General features: G+C 37.6%; 2 protein-coding genes across 2 annotated transcripts; one reads left to right on the plus strand and one right to left on the minus strand.

Annotated features, from left to right (window-relative positions):
- Positions 1-8455: 8455 nt before the first annotated feature.
- Positions 8456-11174, plus strand: LOC145470850 (uncharacterized). The gene is made up of 5 exons (XM_081454836.1): positions 8456-8510; positions 9265-9398; positions 9670-9748; positions 9972-10036; positions 10635-11174. The coding sequence occupies exons 1-5, from the start codon at positions 8456-8458 to the stop codon at positions 10710-10712; spliced, it is 411 nt and encodes a 136-aa protein (XP_081310962.1). The 3' UTR covers positions 10713-11174.
- A 945-nt stretch (positions 11175-12119) lies between these two features.
- Positions 12120-20728, minus strand: LOC145488023 (leukocyte cell-derived chemotaxin-2-like). The gene is made up of 6 exons (XM_081466789.1): positions 20593-20728; positions 19894-20010; positions 17067-17166; positions 14181-14353; positions 13146-13328; positions 12120-12406 (listed from the first exon to the last, which is right to left on the minus strand). Exons 1-5 carry the CDS (start codon positions 20645-20647, stop codon positions 13147-13149), a joined length of 627 nt encoding a protein of 208 aa, XP_081322915.1. The 5' UTR covers positions 20648-20728; the 3' UTR covers positions 12120-12406; position 13146.
- Positions 20729-22021: the final 1293 nt, after the last annotated feature.

Here is a 22021-nt window from a genome sequence, read left to right on the forward strand (position 1 = left end):
ACCCCCAAAAATTCAAATTTTATATACAAATCACTTTTTTATCTTGAAAATGGTCTCAGAGACAACAAAACATTTTTATGGCTAGCTAAACTACTTATTAGGAAAATAAAAATGTTCAAGGAAAAAATGAACAGGAAGAAACAACAACAAATTAACTTTTTTTTTTCAGAAGAGCTACTACTTGTATTTTTTTTTAACTTACATGTAGGTCAACATAATTTGTTTTCACAATTTACCACAAAAGAAAACACCACAGAAAGGAGAACTATAGTTGTGGCATCTGAGCTACATTTTTAAATGGAAACATTTCCCATAAAAATTTCCAAATTATATTCTTACCAGTACAACAACATACCAGCTATATTTTGCAGAGAAGTATACTTAATTAATAAAATTGATGTAGTGAAATTTTCTATTTAATTTTTGTACACCTGATCTTACAGAGTGCAACCTTTGGTTTAACTGGTTCACTTTACTGTTAAGGAATAATTAAATAAATCACACCAGAGTGGCTTTGTATCTTTATTATAATTCTCATTATCAGTAGAGAAATCACACTGGTACACTGGTCCACTGATCAATACTCTTACGTGTATGTTAAACATGGGAAAGCAGGTTGCATCATCTAAATCATAACATTGTATGCCTGTGTGGGGTGTATATGCCAGGAGGTAACCACCTAAGAAAAGACAAACATAAATTATGTCATTGTTTCAATGACTCACCCTAAGTGGGTATTATGCTCATTACCACCTTAATAAACAAGATATATTAAAGTATAATTTTTACCTCCGCTTTAAACTTTTCAAACCTACAGTTTGTTTTCACTTTCAGAGAGGTTCTTAAATTCACAAGCACACCACCCACCCCCCTCAGCCCTGATTCCTACTCTCCCATAGCCAGGATCCCATTTCAACCCTCCAATAAATCAGTAATTTTTTTTCTAATTTTGGTCTGACTTAGATTCATCTCCACTCAGCCATGAAAGCAATGGTGGTAGATTTCTGGATATTTGTTGGTCTAGTTCACTATTGTTCTCAGATTCCCACCTCCCTTTTGACAGAATTAAATTCCGTTAAAAAATAAACTACAGTAGTTTAATCAAATTAATGCAGAGGCAAACATTGAACCAGAAACTTACTATAATTTTGGTATGAACGATACCAAAGTATAACTTACATAATTAATATCACATCTTTTCTATTGTAATTTAAGACAGTGCAACTACTAATAGATTGACCCCAAAAACCTAAAAACATGACTTTAGAAACACAGATAAGTGAGAATATTACCAGTTTTGCTTTTGCCACCAAGCACTCTGCTTTTAAAAAAAATACATGGAAGATAATGACAAAGCAATAACAAAACCAGCCAACCAACCTCTGGAAATTCAATAAACACACCAAATTCCCCTCCAAAATTCTCTTTAACACCTTACAGTACATGTTAATGTCAGCAGCATAAATTCAACTCAATGATTTGGCATGCTACTATCATCAAATGTTTATCCCTTGATTCAGAATTTTTAGGAGTATCAAATAGAATTCCGCTATAGATTACAAATACTGTTTACCTTAACAAATATTTGCATTAATTCTGGAGATATTTAAGTTTAAAATGTGTAAAATATATGCAAATGAGAGGACTGATGATGTCATACACCAAACCCAATATTACATCAAGTGCAGACCATATATACAGCAGAGATCATTGAAACTTGGTAACCTTATAGTTCTACAAGCAACACACTAATATGGCTACAAAAAAATGTTCCCTATTGGCAACTCAATCTTTTCCAGTCCCCTCTAACCCAATTTCAATAATCCAGTGATTTTCAGCTTGAAAAACATTAATCAAGGACATGAGGTGGCCAGAAAAGCCTAGAATATCAGGGAAGGTCTGAAATGCAGTCTGTTGCCATGGTAACAAAACTGTTACGCTCATATTATGTAGCACATCTGCAAATTGCATCGTAATAGCACTGTCCGCACTGGAGCCCATGGTTCAGTAGTTTACTTGGAGAATAAAATTCATAACTTTCCTGGGGGACTGGATGATCTAACCGGTATGTGGGAGACTCCCAGAATATTTGCAAGAATGTATGACTATCTCTTCACAGGTATTCATTAATAAATAAATAAATATATAAACAAATAAATAAATAAATAAATAGACACTAACACTACTAACATGACTGAGTTTGGAAAATATATATTTTTTTAGTCTATGATATTTTGAAAAATTCCCCTCTCCCATCTAACACGCTGATCTTCTTTAATTTGGTACTTGAAATTGATAACAAGGATGCTACACCTTGGCAACTCGTTGGCCAGGATATGTTGCACAGTCTTCACATCAGATAATGGGTCTGTACATATTATTTATGTATTTATTAAACAGAGATCTCCCCATCCCATCCCTATGAAAATTCCAATTTTTATTAATAGTTTTCTTTAAAAAGTTTGGCTTTTGAGACCCTCCCAATCCCTGGAATTTCCAGTAATCTCCTTGGGGTGGGTATGGACATTTTCTAGAACCACACAATAAAACAAATAAACAAACTTTAAGATAAAATGTTGAAGTATAAGTCAGTGGGACATATATACATTGATCAACTTATAAAGACATGATTGATCATTGCAACGTACTATACACAACTTAAGCAAAGGTGAAATTATAGTCTGAAAAAAAAATTAGGTGTGAACTGGATTCTAACCCATGACCTCTGTGATACCGGTGCGATAACTTAATTAATTAAAGTTCTATGCTACAACATACCAAACTGCTAATTTATTATGAAGTGACACAGCTAAAGGAGAGTTGTCAAGAAATCAACTTTTTTGTGAATTCTAAGATCAATATGAGTCTTCTAAATTTAAGATTATTATTCCTAACAAAAGACATATAGTAGGGCACTGCACTGTGTGCTCTCTCTACACACTCTTCCAGGCAGGATAGTAATACATATACATGTACTTTTTTTTTTGTTTGGAATATACTGTTACTGCATGGTCATACAAGAGGTACTAGTTGCTGCTGAGTAGTCTTAAAATAAGTGAACTAAGTGTGACAAAATATAATGTATATTAAATCTGCACCAGTTCAGTACAATTTAATACCAAATTTTAATCAGCCGCAAAAAAAAAAATTGTTAGTAATTAACCTGATATTACATGTACTTTGTGAAGGCTTCTGGAGGGGTTATACTTTTATAAAGTACCTGGCAGCAAGTACTATTTTGATTTACTAAAGCAAGACTGTAGTAACTGCTAAGAAAATGTGTTTTGTACATCCCAGAAAAATTGGGTGGGGGTCAGTGCAGACCTCTTCACAAAAGTTAAACTCTTAACCTATTTATGACCAAAATCTGTGATTTTCCCTACCCCATTTATGACTGTTGCGACTGCTACAGTTGCCCTAAACATAAGTTTTGAAGGACTTTTGTCGATGGTCTTATCAATAATGATGAAAATTGAGGTAGCTTATTCTAAAAAAACATAACAAATTAAAGACTAGAGGGCAAAAGCCTTACCCTGGAGTATTTATGACCAAAACGACTGAATAACCATACCCTTTGGGGCTGCACAGCTGTATATAGCACACAGAGGAGAGTCCCCCCCCCCCCCCCTACCGCTGGAGCAGGAATCAAAATATTATTGCCTTGATGACATAATAAAGATAAAATCTCAAAATAATCAAGAGTTACATATATGCATGGGACTTCACTAACAAAATGATGCCTATTGCTTGCTGTAAATTGTATATAAATTACTCCTACAATGTGCCAGAATTCTGTTAATCTGGTCACCAACAGGTCACAAAAATCTGACTGTATAATTAATAAATAAGAAAATGACCGACTGAGCTTTTGTTTGAGCCAGAATAGAGTGGCCATAATAACTAGGTGGCTGTGTTAACAGGGGTGGCCGTATGGTGAGGTACATTCCACAGTAGTGATAAAGATGACACTCTCAAACATCAGTACCCATAAAGATTTTGGACAGTATATTTTGCATAATCAGTTGGAAGAGGAAGAGGGAAAATGGAAATAAAATAGAATAGCTCTTGTGTACCAGAGACAACCCTTTCCCCGAGTTACCCTGGCGGAGCTATCTTTTCACTTATTTCTTTGCAAAATTCAACCAACCGTTTACACAAGGATGATGAACCAGACTTGGGGGTGAGACAATTCAGGTGGGCAAGTTGACTCACCTTAGCAGCTAAAGTAACCAACAACTTTTCTTTGAGTATACATAAACACTTTGGCTCGCCTAACTGGAACAACTCTCAGCATGGCGAGTGTCACGTAATGCCTAGATTTAAGATTTAAAGCAGCAATTTGTATCAAAGAAGAGAAAATTAACTCAGCAAAACCCACTCTGATCAAATGAGTGAGGGAAACTTAAACAAAGAGGGATAGTTGCACATTTGATTATTCAATAGGAGTTACGAATAATCATGCAGGGTCAACTTTTACTCGGCCTACATGGGCTACATTTTCTCATACAAACACTTGATAAAGTTGCCTCAGGGGGAGGGTTATCCCGGGTACCCGAGACCATACAAGTGGGACCTGTGTTACCTCAAAGAACACCCCCACGATTTTCAAAGGGGAAGGTCCATGAACAGGACCTTAACTTAGGGCAGCTTCAATGGCAGATTCCCTCTGATGGCTTGGATTTGAATAATTGATTTAATTACTTTTAAAGAGGACTAGAACTCAAAAATCTTGCTCGAATTTCGACCCAGCGAGGCATAAGTTTCCATGCCGTGAATCAAGTTTTTACTGGGCGTTTTAAAAGCACTCACCAAAGAGAAAGAGACTGATGACCCCAAACTACCGATGCATATGTACTGTATCTTACTGAAAACAACAATCTTCAACGAGAGATGTAGGAATGTGGGATACTGACCTTCAGCATGCGATCCAGCTTGTCTCTTCTACCAATACACGTGAGCCAAGAGTAACAAAAGTTCTGGTGACAGCGACTTTCGGAGCTAAACGGCTTCTGTTAATTATGTTCCCGTAGTACACAGTGCAAACTATGGCCAGCAATACTTCATCCAGGTTGTTGTTAACATTATAGGCTATTACACTTATTGTTATCACTAAATCACGAACAACAAGAACCAAAAGTCGGAACAACACCAGTTTTACAAATGTGTAAAATTCGCCCGACGATGACGGAAGGCTCTCCGTTATTTTGCTTCAAAACAATAATAAACTTTTCTCTTTTCCCGAAATTTTTGCTTCAAAAGTCGAAGTAATGTGTCTGCAACATCCTTCCATATTCAATATAAAATGAAACGAAACTGATGGTTTACAAATAGAGGGAAACCACGAGTAATCGAAACGCCATTTTCTCGCTTTGTGAAACGAGCCGCGAAGCGCAGTTTAAACCGGATGTGACGTCATTTTTTGTTGGATGATGCCTATACGAAAATTTCAGGAGTCTTCTGCCCCGCCCCTGACACTTTAGGCGACGCTATTAAGAAACATAATTATTTTCACATTCTTTCTAAAAATCTACATTTTAAACGGTTCATCTATTTTGTATATTTCCAAAGACTTACAAAGCAGCCATCACTGCGAAATTTCGCTGCGTGAGATGTGAATTCATGTTTGATCACGGAAGTTATAATTTAGTTTTTTGAAAAAGTTTTGATATTGCATGTGCTCTTTTGCGAATAAAAACACAAGCGTGAGTTATCCGATCACTGAACTTGTATCCTGCGTAGACTGGTGTTATTTTTACTTATTTGTTTTGTTTTCTTGGTATCCTCTTGTATAGGGGGATTCATGCTGACGTCATTGTGTACATTTTGCTGATTTGCATATGGCCTTGCGTACAGAAGGAAACATGTTACATTATATTTCCTTGCGGTGAATGGATTTCAAAGGGTCCTCAACTCTTAAAGGAGCATTGTATGTTAATTGAAACCAGTTTAAGACTTCAGGAGTGATTCATCGTTTTATTGCTACGGTCCTGTTTCATATGGTCAAAGAGTGACCACACTCATCAGGCAACGTACAACGAAGGAAATATGTTAGATATGAATTGACTCAGGGCAGCTTAACAGCTAGTAAAATTTAATACATGGTGAAATTTTTAGCTCTGGGTGTAATATTCAAGGACATATTGTCTTTCAAAAACTGCAAATTTCCGGGTGGCAATAGCGCTAATGAGCTCATACATTCTTTGTAAAAACTGAGTTTTTAAACCCGTGTTGTACAAAAAGTATTCAATACATCAAGCTCATATTCATTGGCAGAGTTAATCGTGCTATGACCTTTCAATATTCAGAACTGATTTATTTTGTAGCTCCATCAGAAACTGAAATACTTATGCTAATGAGGCAAATATTGTAGACACTGAGGATTCCCCCATGTCATTTCTGTCACTCCTTTCTTAGTTTCTGAACTGTGTTACGGCATCCTCCCTTATATAGTATTGTAATTTAATTTTAAAATTTAGTCACATCTAGACCTGTCGAGGGCTGGTCTGGTCAACCGAAATGCTGTTTTAAATATACTATGTTGCGCCGGTTAGGCTTGCAGTAGTCTTGACTTATCATCGTTCACTAAACTTTGTCTAAAAGTACATGGTACTGTGCCTTTTAGTCCTATCTCAATATCGGCAACCTGAAGAGGGATGAGAAAAAATAATCAAATATTTATTGACATTGGCCTCGGCAATATTTACGTTTTTAACTTGACTCTGGGTAGCCGATCTCCACTAGAATACACGGTAATGCTGGGGAAAAATCAGTTATAGGAGAGAAATTAAAACATCGAATATCTCTGTAATAATTTGCGACTATATTTCTTGGTTTCGCACACTAACCTAGCCTACGATATCTTAACAATTTATAGAAAATAAAAAATGAAAATCACAACAACACTAGCTGTATTGAACTTGCGAGACAACAATTGGATTATAATAATAATCTGGACTTTTGTTGAGTGGATGGCTTCGTTCACGTCGTTCTTCGTTTCTTGAGGGTCACAGTTCGCACAAAACGTGTTTTAAGAGTTGATTCTTCTTCATTTTGGTTAAACTATTTTTTTCAAAGGCTTTGGGATAAAAGAAAAAATGTTCAAATCTCGTTGTGTTTGACCTTTAAGGTTATCCATGTTTACACTGCTTTCCAAGAATGATGTGCCTCTAAACTGATGCAATAAGCGTTATATTTAGCGTGATTGGGGGGTCTTCATATGGCAAGTTACTTACTCGTGCACGTATGATAAGTCACTTTAGAAAATAGCCAAAAGAAAATAAGCGCGCTGATTAGATGACAACTAGATGATTCGCTCTCGATTTCTATCGCGTGATAGTTCACGAGGGCGCAGCCGGAGTTAACTATCACGCATAGAAATCGAGAGCGAATAATATAACTGTTTTAGTATAAATCTATGAGTCGTTCAAAACTTTATCTACATTCTTTTTAAGACACTTCGAAAACGCAAAGAAGCGGCCGCTAGTTTGTTAACACCCGCACAACGCTACGTTACTTACTATCTACAACGGAAGAGATAGTGAGTAGCGTAGCCAATCAGAGAACGGTGAAATTTAATACTAAGACCAGAAATAATTGGAATCGTTATTTGAAGGAAATTTCAGTTAGAATTCTAATAAAACAATTAGATTATGAGCTCGAGATTTCTATGAGGCGATAGCCTCATGAGGCTACCACCTCATAGAAATCTCGAATGTCGTGGAAACACTCGCCTGTCGGTCCGTGTTCCCACGGGATCTCACGTTCTCCCAAACTTCTCCCAAATTTTGGGCCACTTCTATGGTCAAAATGACAAGGACAAGGTTATAACTTCATTATCAGCAAGGAACATAAGGAAAAAGGACCAGGCTAGTTTAACAGCTGAGAATAGGTGCACAGAATTTCCCGACTGACAGCATCAGACACTTAAATTACAAAATCTCTTGACTATTCCTAAATTGTAATATTAATTCACTGTTATTAATATTTCTACTTAATATCGTAAATATTGTTCAGCGAATTATAATTAGTCTATTTATTCAATTTTCAATCCATGTGAGCATGCATGAAACCTTAGTGTCTCCGATCAGTAGGCTCCATGCAGCGAGCTAGTATATTGACACATTATTAAAGTTCTTGCTGTTGTTGTTGTTGTTGTTGTATTAGGATTTTCCGAAATCTGTTACATGAGTCGAAAGATTTCACTTGCGTACTATTCTGGCGTGAATTGTTTCAGAGATAAATATCACTTGACGAGTTTCCGAGTTTACGTATGGAGCGTGAGTATGTTTGCATCGGTATCACGGAAACAAGTTATAAATAACGAAGATTTCTCTCAAAAGGCCGATATAACCTGGCTGAGAAACCATATAAATACACAACATCCAGTTAGCTATTCCATACTCTTCAGTGGTCTTTACGCAGTTTTTGGCTAACAAGGAAGTAAACAGCGCTCGTCATGAAACTTTGGCTTGTTCTTGCTATAGTGGTGGGAATCATTCAGTGTCAAAGAGGTTAGTTAACTGTACCTTAGGGTCGTTTCAGACGACTGCCAAAAAAAACAGTCTCTAATTAGTTAGTAATACTCTTAATTATAATACTCTCTTTTGCTAACGCATCTGGATTTAAAAGTTACATGTATTAGTCAAACTACGTCAACTGAATGGCAAAGGACTATACTTTTAAGATTTGCCCTTTCTGGTAGTTTGCTGAGAAATATATGAGAAAAATAACTGATAGAACCAAATGTTGCAGTTTAGAACTAAGCAAATTATCTCCGGTGAAAAACAGGTCATTCTAAGCATTTTGTCCTCAAGGAGGAAAGACCCTCTTCATTGACGTTCAAATAAGAACGACAATTGAACTGATTTTATTTGTTGGGTATTTCCCATGAGGACGTGGCTGGAGAGAAAATTTTGAACAGAATTAGATCATTACGGGATCGCCAAGAAAATTTGAAAGTCCGGGCTTCGCTTTTAAGATTAGCCTCTTGCCTCACTGATTTCATGACGGAAATTAAATTGGATGCAAGATTACCAATTACATTAAAAGTCTTGTAAAAATTTCTGTTCAAAGTATCTCAAGACGGAAAGTGTTTATTCAGATAAGTGCTGGGTATTTTTTGCCAAGCAACGCAAAAACATTTTTTTTTTTACCTGACTAATCCTAGATTAATTGAGTTTACTTTCGGTGTCATTTCATGGGACATAAATCTCAGCTCTTGACGAGGGCTTTTCCTATTGAATCGTCTTTATTTTCAGTGCTAAGCTGTGGTGGCGGAGGTAGCGGTGGTGGCGGCGACGGTGGCACTGGTGGAGGTGGTGGTGGTGGGCAAGGCGGCGGTGGGGGTGGTGGAGGCGGAGGATCTGGCGGCGACGGAGGCAGTGTACAGCGTAGCTTTGGTAAGATATATATTCATTGAAAACCATTCTCTTATTCTTCTGATACTTACAAGGCAAATCATTTTCTTCATAACTCTTGTCTTCCTGATAAAAGCGATAATTATGATAATTATTATAAAAACTTGTTTTGCACCGTTCAGGTCTTATATTTTAGTTTTAGGAAAAGGAATGTGTTATCCTTGCTAAGATGTGTATTTTCAATGCTGTTCCAAGAGAGAAATGCCTGCCCTTCGTAAGGCCCTCTTTTCATTCTATCTTCATTCTGTTTTAGCTCCAGGCCCTGGAGGTGCTGGCGGTAACATGGACGATGATGATGATGGCAGTGGCAGTGGGGATTCTGAACCTGAAAAGTAAATTCTTTTATTTATGACTCTGGTCTTCCTGACAAATCCGAAATTATGTTCAAATTCATTCTGTACGATTCAGTCTTATTTGTATTAAAAATGGTAAATTTGGGTCATGTTAGCTGAGTTCTGTGTTATTTCATTGTCGTGTTACTGTCATAAGAGATAATCGCTGTCTTTGATTTTTGGATTTTTTTCATCGGATCTTCTTTGTTTTTACACCTTTTAGTCGCAGGCCCTGGGGGAGGTGATGGCGATGATGGTGGTGGCTGTAGAGGCGCTAGGAAAGTTTTGGTGAGTAATTTTCTTGTGCTTCCTTTGTTTATAAAGTGACACAAGACGAAAATAGCTTACTAGAAAGGAAACCCGTCATTTTTCTTGAGTAACATAACAACAACTGCCTTGAGAAAACACCTCAATATTATTGAACACTGGCATGGAGGATCGAGCGAGTGAAGGAACGAGTGACTGAAAAAACGGGCTCGCGTCTTTAGAGCATAAAGGATTTCAAAAATGCTAAATTTCGGTACAATCTCTTAAGAAATTTGGGTGTTTGTGTGCCATACGATTCTCAAAACCTTTTGCAAACCATTTCAGGCCAAATATCATGATTTTTCGCACTTTTCCGTCCACTTTTATCAGCAATATTTTATATTTCCCTTTATCTGCAATATTTTGTCTTTCCCTTTCGATATCGATATCGTGCGAATTTGAATATTATGATGATAATATTTCGGTGCGGCAAAATCTGTGAACCCACTTTCACCCTAAAATAGCTCAAAAACAATTACATGTACATGATAAGGAGTGAAAACATGTACAACTTATCAAATTAAAGCAACAATTAAAAAGTATCTGATTTTTTTTAATATCTGATGTTTATTTTTCTCAGGTTCTGGCGTGTACAGACAGATGGAAATCGACCACCGAGCAAAAGTGGAATATCAAGCTCTTAATGCCCTTCCTTTAAGAAATAAGCAATGCAGTTAGACGAATTGTCGAAATGCAGTTTAGTTTTGATGTATTAATCGTGGTGATAATGTAATGTAAAAAGCACGGTAATAAAAGTGACAGAGTTAAACACGATTAGCCTAAAACATTGCTTTTCCACTCTTCGTGCTTCCAAATTTCCTTGTTCTATACTATAAACCCGATGGAACTGACTCGTCCCCCCGCACCGACGTTTCGTTAATATATGAACAGCTTTGCACTTTATGACAAGTCAGCCTGTAGTAGTTTGGGAAGCTTTCTGTATCCATGCAAAAAGCATCGCGAGGCCACTGATTGGATTGAGCACATATGATGTAATTGTTTAAAGTTAAGTGCATATGACATGAAAAATAATTTCTGCTTATTTGAAAGAAGAATGACGTTTTTATTTTTGAAATATCTTTTTCGTTTTAGGGATATTGACGTTTTTGTATTATGCAAATTAATCAGTGGTGATGTCATATTGTTTGCAACTAAAAAGTGGTAAAATACTGAATAAACGATATCTCTGGAAATATTGGAGCACTGTTCTTGAAACGTGGCACCACAAATGTGCATCACAAAAGAAACAAAAGGACACTCAATTTATTATATAAACTGTGGTTGTTTATGGAGATTTCGAAGATTCACTTGCTTGGAAAATAAATGATTGAGCATATCACAATCCACGAAATAAGCTACAAAATATGACAGTTTCTATATAATATGTTATTTTATGATCCTCAGAATTGTAAGTGGTCTGTGTTGTAGATGGCAGAGTATAGATTTCTATTTGAAGGCACTAAAACAGAGGATGTAAATCTGGAGGAACAGTTTTGTTGTATAATAATGAAGTTCATGACTGAAGTTTGGCAAAAACTTTGGCAGATTTCAAGTCAGCTCATCGGCGTTCGCAAGCAAAATGTCAGCTGATACAGACCAGTTACATTAAGCCAATCAAATTGTTCTTGTTTGCCATATAATAAACATCTTATTAACCGAGCTTAGTCGGTCTGTATGGGAGAATCTTGACCTCTGTCGTGAGTACATCACACCTCACTGCGTTCGGTCTGTACTCAAGACCTCGGTCAAGATTTTCCCATACAGACCGGCTAAGTTCGGTTAATAAGAGCCAAATATTAACACGAATACAACCCACGATGCCTCACACGAAACGTCAGCTTTAGAAATGGTTACCGGTAGTTTAACTTTATCGACTTTATGGTGACAAGTAGCTAAGTGTTACACTTTTCCGCCGACGCAGCGCAACACTGATTTACAAATAGCTTTTCTGAGTATCTTCAGAGGAGCGTTTCGTCCAAGAATTACACGAAGATTGTCGATCTATTATTCTACCGGTAAGGGATGGAGTGAAGGACTGCTGTTTTGAGGAATTGTGTGGGTGGAAATAGTATCTTTAGTTAGTAACCACCTTAATCATCAGTCGATTCGGAATAAAACTGCTTTTGTACCCCGAAACTAACAAGTGATTCATGGTTAATCAAGTTTATCTTACGTTTATTGCCTTGATTTGCTATAGCACTTTTGTAATTCTACAAGCATTCGATCTTCATAACCGGCAGAGTTTCGCCTGGTTATTTGTTCTACATGTATGTTAACCAAAAAACTATGGAGTCCTGAGTCTTTCCTCTTGTCCAGGCTTTGTCATTTGCACCAGTGAGTAGACTGCAAAACCTGAGAAAAATGAAAATCAGCCATCAAATAATTTTAAGAAGTGAATATATCAAATATCAGAAATTTTAATTTGACATGATTGATCATCGTAGTCATACACACACAGGTGAAAAAAAGAATTCAGGCTTGAACGGGATTTAACCCCAGGACCTACAAACCTGTCTCACAAAACAAGCAATGATTCGTTCGTTTACTCCTTACAGGCTTGAATTAAGTTATGATGGGGTGCTCCATAGGTTGCAGATTTTGAGTTTCTTAAAACTGCAGGGACAAACTTTGATTTTCGTCCTTAATAGCATTGAGCTTTTTGGGGGCGATTAACAAAATGGATATACTGTATTACACATAATCTTCAAAGGAACAAGACAGGCAACGACCGTCTGTTAATATCTGTCTGTCTGCAACGCATGTTAAAGTCTGTCTGTCTGCGATGCCTGTTAAAGGTGGGAGGTTAAATCTCCATCATTATCATCATCATCATTATGAGTCCTTGTCACGCCATTGGACGCATAAGCCCTTATGGGATAGAAAAAAGGGGATAGAAAATCGTACATTTAGGTCTCAGTTAAGTCAGGGGTTTTGAGTGCACTCGGGTGGCACAATCTGTTCAAAAACTTTCAAGTTCCTCCCTTCCCAAGAGAAAAAGTGATTCGTTGTTTGAATCGTTCGAGTTATCGGTTAGATGATTGCTTTGCTCGCTCACGTGTACATTGGTTGGTACCGGTCGACAATGCCTTACCTTAACAAATATAAGGTGTGGGGTTCACTATCACGCCATTCTTCTGAAGTTGCACGTGAACATGATTTATCATACCACGCGACACAGCAGCCCTGTTTTCCATGGTACCAACGAAATCTCCTGCAGAAACGCTAACACGATCCCTAACTCCCTTGCTCACATACCACATCTTGACCTCGTAGCCTGGGACGAGACAAATGCAAAAGCAATGTAAAGTAACTGGCGATGAACAAAATCTGCTTGCCCTCATATTGTATCAATAATTATTATTACGCGCGCTCTGATTGGCTAATACTGTAGTGCAATATTCTCTCGTAAGGCCCACGGGCCGATTTCGGGCCTGCAAAGACAAAGAGAAAAGCCATATAATAAACAGCTTATTAACTTTTGTTGTTTTTATGGGAAAATATCAAACCTCGACCTTCAATATAAAATACCAAACCTCGTTTTGAGATTTTCCCGTTAAGACCGAACGTTCATGGTTATTAAGTAATTAATAATCAGTTTTTTTTTTTTTTTCAGTTAGTTAGATACGACTACAAAGTGCGAGATGCATTTTACATAATTAGGGTGCCTGATAATTTTGTCAGGTACATGATAATCATACATTGTAAGACTTGTAAGTCTCGACCAGCAAATATCCCGGTTACTGTAGTTTGTGACATGTAGAGCGAGATTGCACCGGTACAAAGAGTTTCATGAACATATTGTACCCTCGGAAAATGCCAAAAAACTAAACAGAATTAGCGAGAAATTCTCCCGTACGTTGCTAACTGGACTACAAGTAGTTACTTGATTAAGCATGGTTAATTATTAAGTCGGCCCGGCGTATGGAGCCGAAGCCTTTCTATTTGCTCTGGCTTTCTTAGAATTTTGATATACTAAAGGGTAACGTCAATACGTTAAGGTTACTCGTTATTTCCTGTTATTGATCAAACTAAAAAGTAACAGTTTTACTTCAACAGATCAAAAAAGTATATTTGAGTCAAGCATTTTTGGCTGTTTCAACAAAAGATTTACTGATGAAGTTTCTACCTGCCCATGATCCAGTGCCTTCCATGAAGACACCGGTGTTGTAAACTGCCCCCCAGTGAGATGACTTAGGGCTATATGGTCTGGTCACCCCCTTATCTCTAGCGGGAAAAGGTGCGTAGACACTGGCCCCTGCAGAACATACAATGTCGTAACCTCTATGGCGGCGACTACCTCTGCAATAAAAAGAAAGGAAAAGATTATTATTTCTACAAAAAGACAATTAGGTGCGTCTATCATGATAAAAACCGGGAAATGGTTTTAAAAAAACCGATGAACATCAAACAAGCAAACAAACAAGCTAAAATTTATTTTGGAAGTTTATTCTTTTGTTTATTTTCATAGAGTATGCATGAATTTCATAATCGCAATGCTTCTATTGGTTAGTTCAAGTTGTATGAGCACACATAACCAGCTTATGTACTTTGCCAGGTTTTGTGCAGGGTCAACCCCCAAAATAGCCAATTATTATTTCAACAAAGAACTTTGCCAGGTTTCTTAACCTTTTCTCTCCATGAGTATGTGATGAATACATACAGGACTCTGGTAAATTTTAAGGTTGAGATTAAATTGTGGTGCTCTTACAAGATGCTTTCGGGTTTGCTGGTTCTAGCAGTATGTAGGACGCATGTCTCATATGAACCTGGTAAGTAACCTAGCAAACTCATCAGGAGTCTATGCATAACTCATTAGTTAGAGCGCCAAACTGTATGTATCTGAGAGGTCATGGGCTCGAATACTAGCTAATACTAGACAAATGCTGGACATTGCATCCATCACTCTAGCATTTATAAGTTTTCAAAACGGAAAAAAAAAGACAAATCAATAAAAAGAGGAAAGCAATATGGCAACAAAGAAATATAAAATACGCCATGAAAGAGGTCACCACCCTAGAATGCCTAATGCTCTTGGAAAATTTGCTGACAGTCGATGAAATATCTGAGGTCTGTCATATTTAAAAAGCACAATGGGGCGAATCTCATTGGTTAAAGGTCAAATGAACCAAAATTTAGACATCCTTTCTTCGGCCGAAATGTTAAAAAAAAAAACGAACATTTAAAGAACGTTATGCGGAAATTTTTCTTTCTAAGCCGTGAAAAGGAGTAAAAAAGTTAAAAGTATGAAGACAGCCGATTGCTTCACGAACGCGTTTCCAAAATGACCGCGCACTTTAACGGCAGGAATGGAACTTAGACTCTGCTTTGTGACGTCATTGTTGTATTGAACATTGCTGCGTTTCTGCCTCAGTGAGTCTTCGTGGGGAAGGTTTTAGACCTAAATACGAGCCTCATTTTACTTGGGAAATGGCTGAGGAGTTCGTCCGCTGTTTGGTGGGCATTATTCATTTGTTTTTCGTCGATTTTTGCCCAATTGCCGGCTTGCAACGTTCCATAGTGAAGTCAAAAATCGTCGGTAAAGCGTCTTTCTTGAGTACAAGTTGACGAAGCATGAAAGAGGGTCCCAACAAACCCCTTACCACAAAGTTTTGTTCGAAGCTGTCTTCGGAAAAGTGTTTAGCACAAACGCGCGAATAATTTTTGGGCGTAAAGCATTCTCTTTTCATTTTTATAAGCCATTCTAACTTAAGTTTTGGGTACGCCTGGATGACCTTGAAAGTGCTAACTTTGGATTTTGAGTGGTTTTCCTCTGAAGTTCAGTGTAAACTTGAAACCAAAACAGTTTCAATCTTCCCGCATTTCTTGAGCTCATCAACAGTGACGTCACAAGTTTTATTTCCGACAGTTTTCCCGATCGCTCTACGATTATGAAGAATAAAAAGCAGTGATTTTAACATTCCAATATCTCCGCAATGCTTCGTCCAATTCGTTTGAAACTTCAGAATATGTTTATTTTATACTTAATGAACACATTGGACTCAAATGAAATAAATGTCTAAATTTTAGTTCATTTGACCTTTAAGAGAACACGCAGGTTATCAATTTTCCGTTTGGAATAAGGCTTTCCTAATTAACTTAGGCAGCGTCCACACCACGCCGGAGAAATTTGAAATCGCAGCTCTATTTCTACCGTTAGGCCTACCGTTCACATTTATCCGTCACAAAAACGGAGCTTCTCGAAAGCGCTCTTCAAGCCGGACGAATTTGAAAACGCTGGCTTTTCAAAAATAAATCCAAATGAACGGTGATTGTTGCGTTTTTAAATTCCCCTGGCTTATTGTGGACGACAAACAGTTGATGCGTTTTCAAAGTGAAACCTCTGTTTTCAGATTCCTCCGGCGTAGTGTGGACGGGGGCCTTAGGTGGTGGATTATCGAAACAATGCACCTTTTGTGTTATTGCTTTTTCTGTGTTTTTTTTTTTTTTTTTTTTTTAGCTTATTAGTGCCTCGTAGGACTCTCTTAAAGCCAATCTACCGATTTCACGAACTCACAACAGCCTGAAAAAAGAAAAAGAAATCAAAAGATTTGTTGTGCCTCTTTCCTGACTCTCAAGTTTTTAATTATTATAATTACGGTCACCCAACTAGTTTAGCTTTTTAGTTATTTTGGGTGTCCCACTACTGTATGTACTGTACTGTTCATTTACTTATTTATAATTATAATCTTGTAAATTCTTTTAGTTGTTTATAGTAGTAGAAAATAAACTGTTAAAAGAAGAAAAATTTGTTGCTCAGTGATCCGTATAAAAAGAACATACAAAAAATATGAAAGGCTGGTCTCTTGGAACGAAATAAATACAAAACACATCAAACACACCCAGACACATCAATCAGGCGGATGAGATGGTTATAACATATAGGGGCCATATTGATCATGGTGGGGGGGGGGGCTTATTTTAGGGGGGATACGAGGGGATATTATTATTGGAATTTCACGCGGTGTTGTAACGCCAAATGTACTTTGATGACGTTGTATGAAAATGGCTTTACCTTCTTGCTAAATAAGCACCATCGCCTTGAGAATCGCTTCTTATTCGGTTGGTAGGATTGCCGCTACAGATCTGTGCAAAACATTTACTTCTGCTTGCACCTAGAGGTCCAAGAGCAGAACTCAATTAGTTAGAGAAATATTGCGGATCAGAAGTTATGACTCATTTTACTCAGCTCTTAATGGATTTCTTGCAATTTGTGAGAAGTTTATTGTGTAACAATCAACTACGAACTTTAATGCAAAATGTTATTATAGCCTGCTTATATTAGCCAAAAATGCTCAAGCCGAAGGACGCAACAACTGATCGAGGCCGCGAAAATTGCACAGATCACCTTCTGATACAAATACAGGTAGAAGGCACATACCGAGGGGAAAAAGTTGTTCTTAAAGCAATTATTAAAGTGCCCCTAACCCCCAAAATTGTTTTTCGCTAAAACGAATCCACTTGTTACTTGAAGCATTTGCGCGAAACAATTTTTGAATTTGGTTGAATCCTTGATTTTTTATGCCCTTTCAAAGTCGTGCTTGAAGTGTTGCACGACCGCGTTTAAGGGAGTCTGGGCGGCGGTTGCCGATGACGTCTACCCAGGAACTAAACACAATGGCGCCTCAGTCAGCTCTCTGTATTTGCTCGAGAAAATGGAAAACAAAACTAATCGTTCCAATATATTTTGGGACTAAAACGGCCACGTTTTGTTTCAGAATCATTTCTTTTTCGTCACTGGAGTCAGAGTTAAGTTTCGATTCGGAAGAATCCGAAATAAACTTCGATCGAGCACGTTCGACAACTGTGAACTCACTGCTTAGGCCCGGTTTAAACGTCGCATTTTACTTGCGCCGAATCAAATGCTAATTTTAGTCGACTCGAATGAATAAGTTTGGCTGATTTGATTTAAACGTTGCATTTTTTTGCCGAATAAAATTGCTGGGCGCGAGCGATAGCGACGTGTTAATTCCCATTCGAGCAAACATAATAATTTCTTTAACATAATTTATTTAACACAATTTATGAATTAGATTCGGCACATGTAAAATGCGGCGTTTAAATCAACTGTCCAACTTTAGTCGTATATTCGACTGGATCAGTCGAATATTTGACTGAACTCGCATTTCATTGAAATATGTCGCATTTAATTGATTTAAACGTTGCATTTTACATGCACTTAATTCGGCAATTCGATTCGGCGCGTGTAAAATGCGACGTTTAAACCGGGCCTTAGAGCTTTGAGAACAATATGCAATATTTCAAGCGACGACGGCGAAGACTTCTTTGCGGACGAGCTGTTTGTATATTAGAAATGGAAAGCTAGATACGAAGTGGAAGAACAGGCAAACGAAAAGCAGTAAAGAAAACTCAAGGACTGCTTTGGATGGTAATTTCGTCACCTAAACACAAGATTCCCACGCGTGGTTATAGCCCGTTTACATTTGTCCTTAGCGAGAATGTATTTTGTCAAGGTATGGTTGTTCTATTAAATCCAGTTTGTGTTTTACTTTCTGGAATGCTTCATGTTGAGAAGATCGACGTAAGTGTTGCAGTTTTCGAGACTTGATGACTTCCAAAACACTGGCTTCGATCGATTGAAAATCGTAGAATTGTTTGGACCTGTATTTTTGAAGCTGCGGGAAGCAAAGGCGGAAGGAAACATTTCATACAATTACCGATTTCACATTGTCACACGTTTTAAGTCGTAACTCCACATAACCAATGTAAATTTTTCTCAAAGTTTGCAGAGAAATTCGTCGGATAAGCGAAAAGGATGTGTTCCGTAAGCGGTCCGCAGATAATGTTACGCGGTCATAGACACTATTGCACAGAATACGAATACGAACTATTGCACAGAATGTTTGTCGCACTGTTGATTTCCAAACCTTCGAAAAACTCTGTGAGTCTAACAGTTTTGTGATCATGTAATTCTTAAGGATTAATCTTTGACTTTTATCTAAATCGAAATAGAATTAAGTGTTGGTTGGCGGCGTACAGTTGCGACCGACATTTACATATCAGTACAGCGGTCGTAACGCTTCTTGATTGATCACACGACTTTGCCAGTTATGTTATAAATACTGCGGGACTGGAAGATATAGGTTGTTGGTAGTAATTCTACAAATTGCTGGTTGGCTTTAAGCAGAACATTTTGAAAATAGCGTTTGAACGTCTGCGGAACAAATTCCAGTGAAAGTTCTTCAATGGTTCTCACGGACTCAGTTCACTTGTTTCGGTTCGACAAAATTAACCACCGTTTACGTCTTTCTTGTAGCATTGACCGCTCATCGCCAGTAAATTGTACAGTATATCTTTCTTTATATCTGGGATATTGCTGCAAAAGCCGATAGCACTTCTGGAAGGCGTTTCTGAGCACTTTTCGAATGTGTAGTGCACCATCCTGAAGGAAATGAGAGGACGTGAGATATTCAACCTTCCAGGGTAGACGTGGGCTAGGTGCACTTTAAAGCTTTTAGGAAATGAGAGAATAACAGATCATTAAAAAGTTTCTTTAAGGCATTGATCTTGGCAAGGGAGCGACTTGGACCGTTTTCAAGATTATTTATAATTGGCTAAACTAAACAATAGGTAAACAAAACAAACAGTTCCCCTAGCGCTATCAATAAAAGAGGTGCAGATGAACAAAAACGAATCAAAGTAACGTTTCAAAGAGGTGCAGGTCAACCGTAACATAGGTTTTTCACTTAAGACAAGTCATTTTGCTATGTTGCCGCTGATTACTGTTCCATTGGAAAAAAAAAACGGTTCTCAAAGTTGCTGTTTTCGTTTTCGTTTTCGTTCGCAGTTTAAAACCGAGAAACTAAGTGGAAATTACTTACCACCAACACCGCCGCCGCCGCGTGGTGGAGGCAGCGGTGGTGGAGGTGGGGAGCCTCTACCACCACCTCCACGGCCACCGCCACGGCCACCTCGACGACCACCACCACAGCCGAGAACTAAAAAGAATAAAATGATGAGATGAAAAACTTAGTTTTTTTTTTTTTTAAAAAAGAAAAAAGAGCTGAGTTGTCTTCTAGTCGGAGATTGATTATGGCCTGACGACTAGAATTACAAAAATTTACTGAGCTTACGACAAATATACTTGCATTGTTGTAATGTTTCGAGATTAATTTTCCTTAGCATTGAGGACCACGCGTGATTTAGTCAAAAATTTTATCTGTTTCGCGTTGCTTTATCCAGTATAGCATACTCAGGGAATATCTATTTGGTTCTGGCATTTTAACAAGAATAGTCATATCTAATGTTTTTTTTTCTTTTATAATCAAACATTTTATTCAATTAAAACGGAATAAGAAAAGGCTTTTCCCATCGAGAAAAAAATCGCAGTAGGCTAGTTACTAATTTTAACGATTATTTTGTCCTCATGCGAAACGATACCATTTCGCCGACCGCTTGAACTCTGAACAATGAAACTTGGACTCCGAAAGTCTATTATCAATCAGTTGAGAAGATTTTCGGAGCTTTAGTTTAAATTTTGGCTTGTTAACTAAACCTTCTTTAAAGTACCATCAACTAACCTTCTTGAGAATGAATGATTCCCACCACGAGAGCGATAACAAGCGAAAACTTCATAGTCAGTCAATGTAGTAAACTTATCGCCTCCTTACAACCGCAGACGAAATTTGCGAGAACGCAGCCTAAATCTTCAGTTTTTATAGCGCCTCTCACTTATATCAGCTTGTTCGGAAAACATTTTCGTTATTTTTAGCATTTTTTTTTTTTATTTAACAAGCTTATGTGCTGTTACGTCGCTGAAAGACAGTACTAGCCCCTACTTGAATGTGTTTTTTTCGTGGTAATATGATACTGTTACGAATAATGATTGACTGCCCCATTCTCAATATACATGCAGCATCTGAACTTATTTTCTTGCACGATATCGATATTTTTGCCTCGAGACCAATACACAGCAGCCATATTTACGCATACATTTTAAACCCGCTCCCATGCGCCACCGGAAGACATAAGTAAAGTTCCGCTTAAAATCGTATACGCTACGCCTTACCATCAAGGATAAATCCATAAAACCTTGAGTTTTCATTGTTTATAACCTGCAAGTTATCATGGAAAGAGTAAGCAGTTAGATTTTTAAGTCCTTGCTTTACAAATTGCAAACCTGTCGCCGTTTTAGAAGTCCATCCTGATCTTCTTCCTTTTATTTTTCGCTTTACAAAATTGCGATACTTCAATGACATACCGGAGACAAACCACAAATGACACAACACTTTCTGTCTATATCAGCTTTACGGAGGCGCGTTCAAAACGCCGATAAAGAGTCCAAACCAGTGTCATAGATCATTACAAATTTCTCAAATCTCTACAGTGCAAGGACACTGTGTTATCAAAATTTCTTCCCCTTAGCCTTGTAAAGTCAGTGATCTCATTGAAGGAACTCCAGTATTACCCGGAACTATTCTTAAAATAACATTAAGGTTACAGTATACCTTCGGGTCGGCAATTTTCTTCAAATTTGGATTTTTGGGTCAAAATAGTGGTCGAAGAATAATCTCTAATTTCTGGGAAAAAAAATTGAAAAAGGCTAAATATTGGCGGAGAAATGGCGGTTTTACGTTTTCACCGGAAGTAAAAGTTTACCTCTTGATTGACAGCCCTATGGCGCGTATGCAATCAACCGAGACGATTTTCGCGGGAATTACCTATATGGATGTCACGAATTGACTACTCAGTTGATCAGCATTGTTGTTCTGACTACCCAGCATTTTTGGTATTAGGCGTGTCTCTATTAAGTTAAAAGTAAACATAGACCACGTTTAAACCATGGACCAGTTCGAAAAAGCGAAAACAGCGAAGAACGAATGAAAATACATCAATGAGTGAAGAAGCGATAGTTCGCCACGCGGATGAAGCTATAGTTATCGTATAAGGCGGGCAAATATTCGTGGTAAGAGAAAAGAAAGGTTCTGTAAAAATTTCGGAACTTGACAG

This window comes from Orbicella franksi, chromosome 1 (genome assembly GCF_964199315.1).
Source record: "Orbicella franksi chromosome 1, jaOrbFran1.1, whole genome shotgun sequence".
Lineage (NCBI taxonomy): Eukaryota > Metazoa > Cnidaria > Anthozoa > Scleractinia > Merulinidae > Orbicella > Orbicella franksi.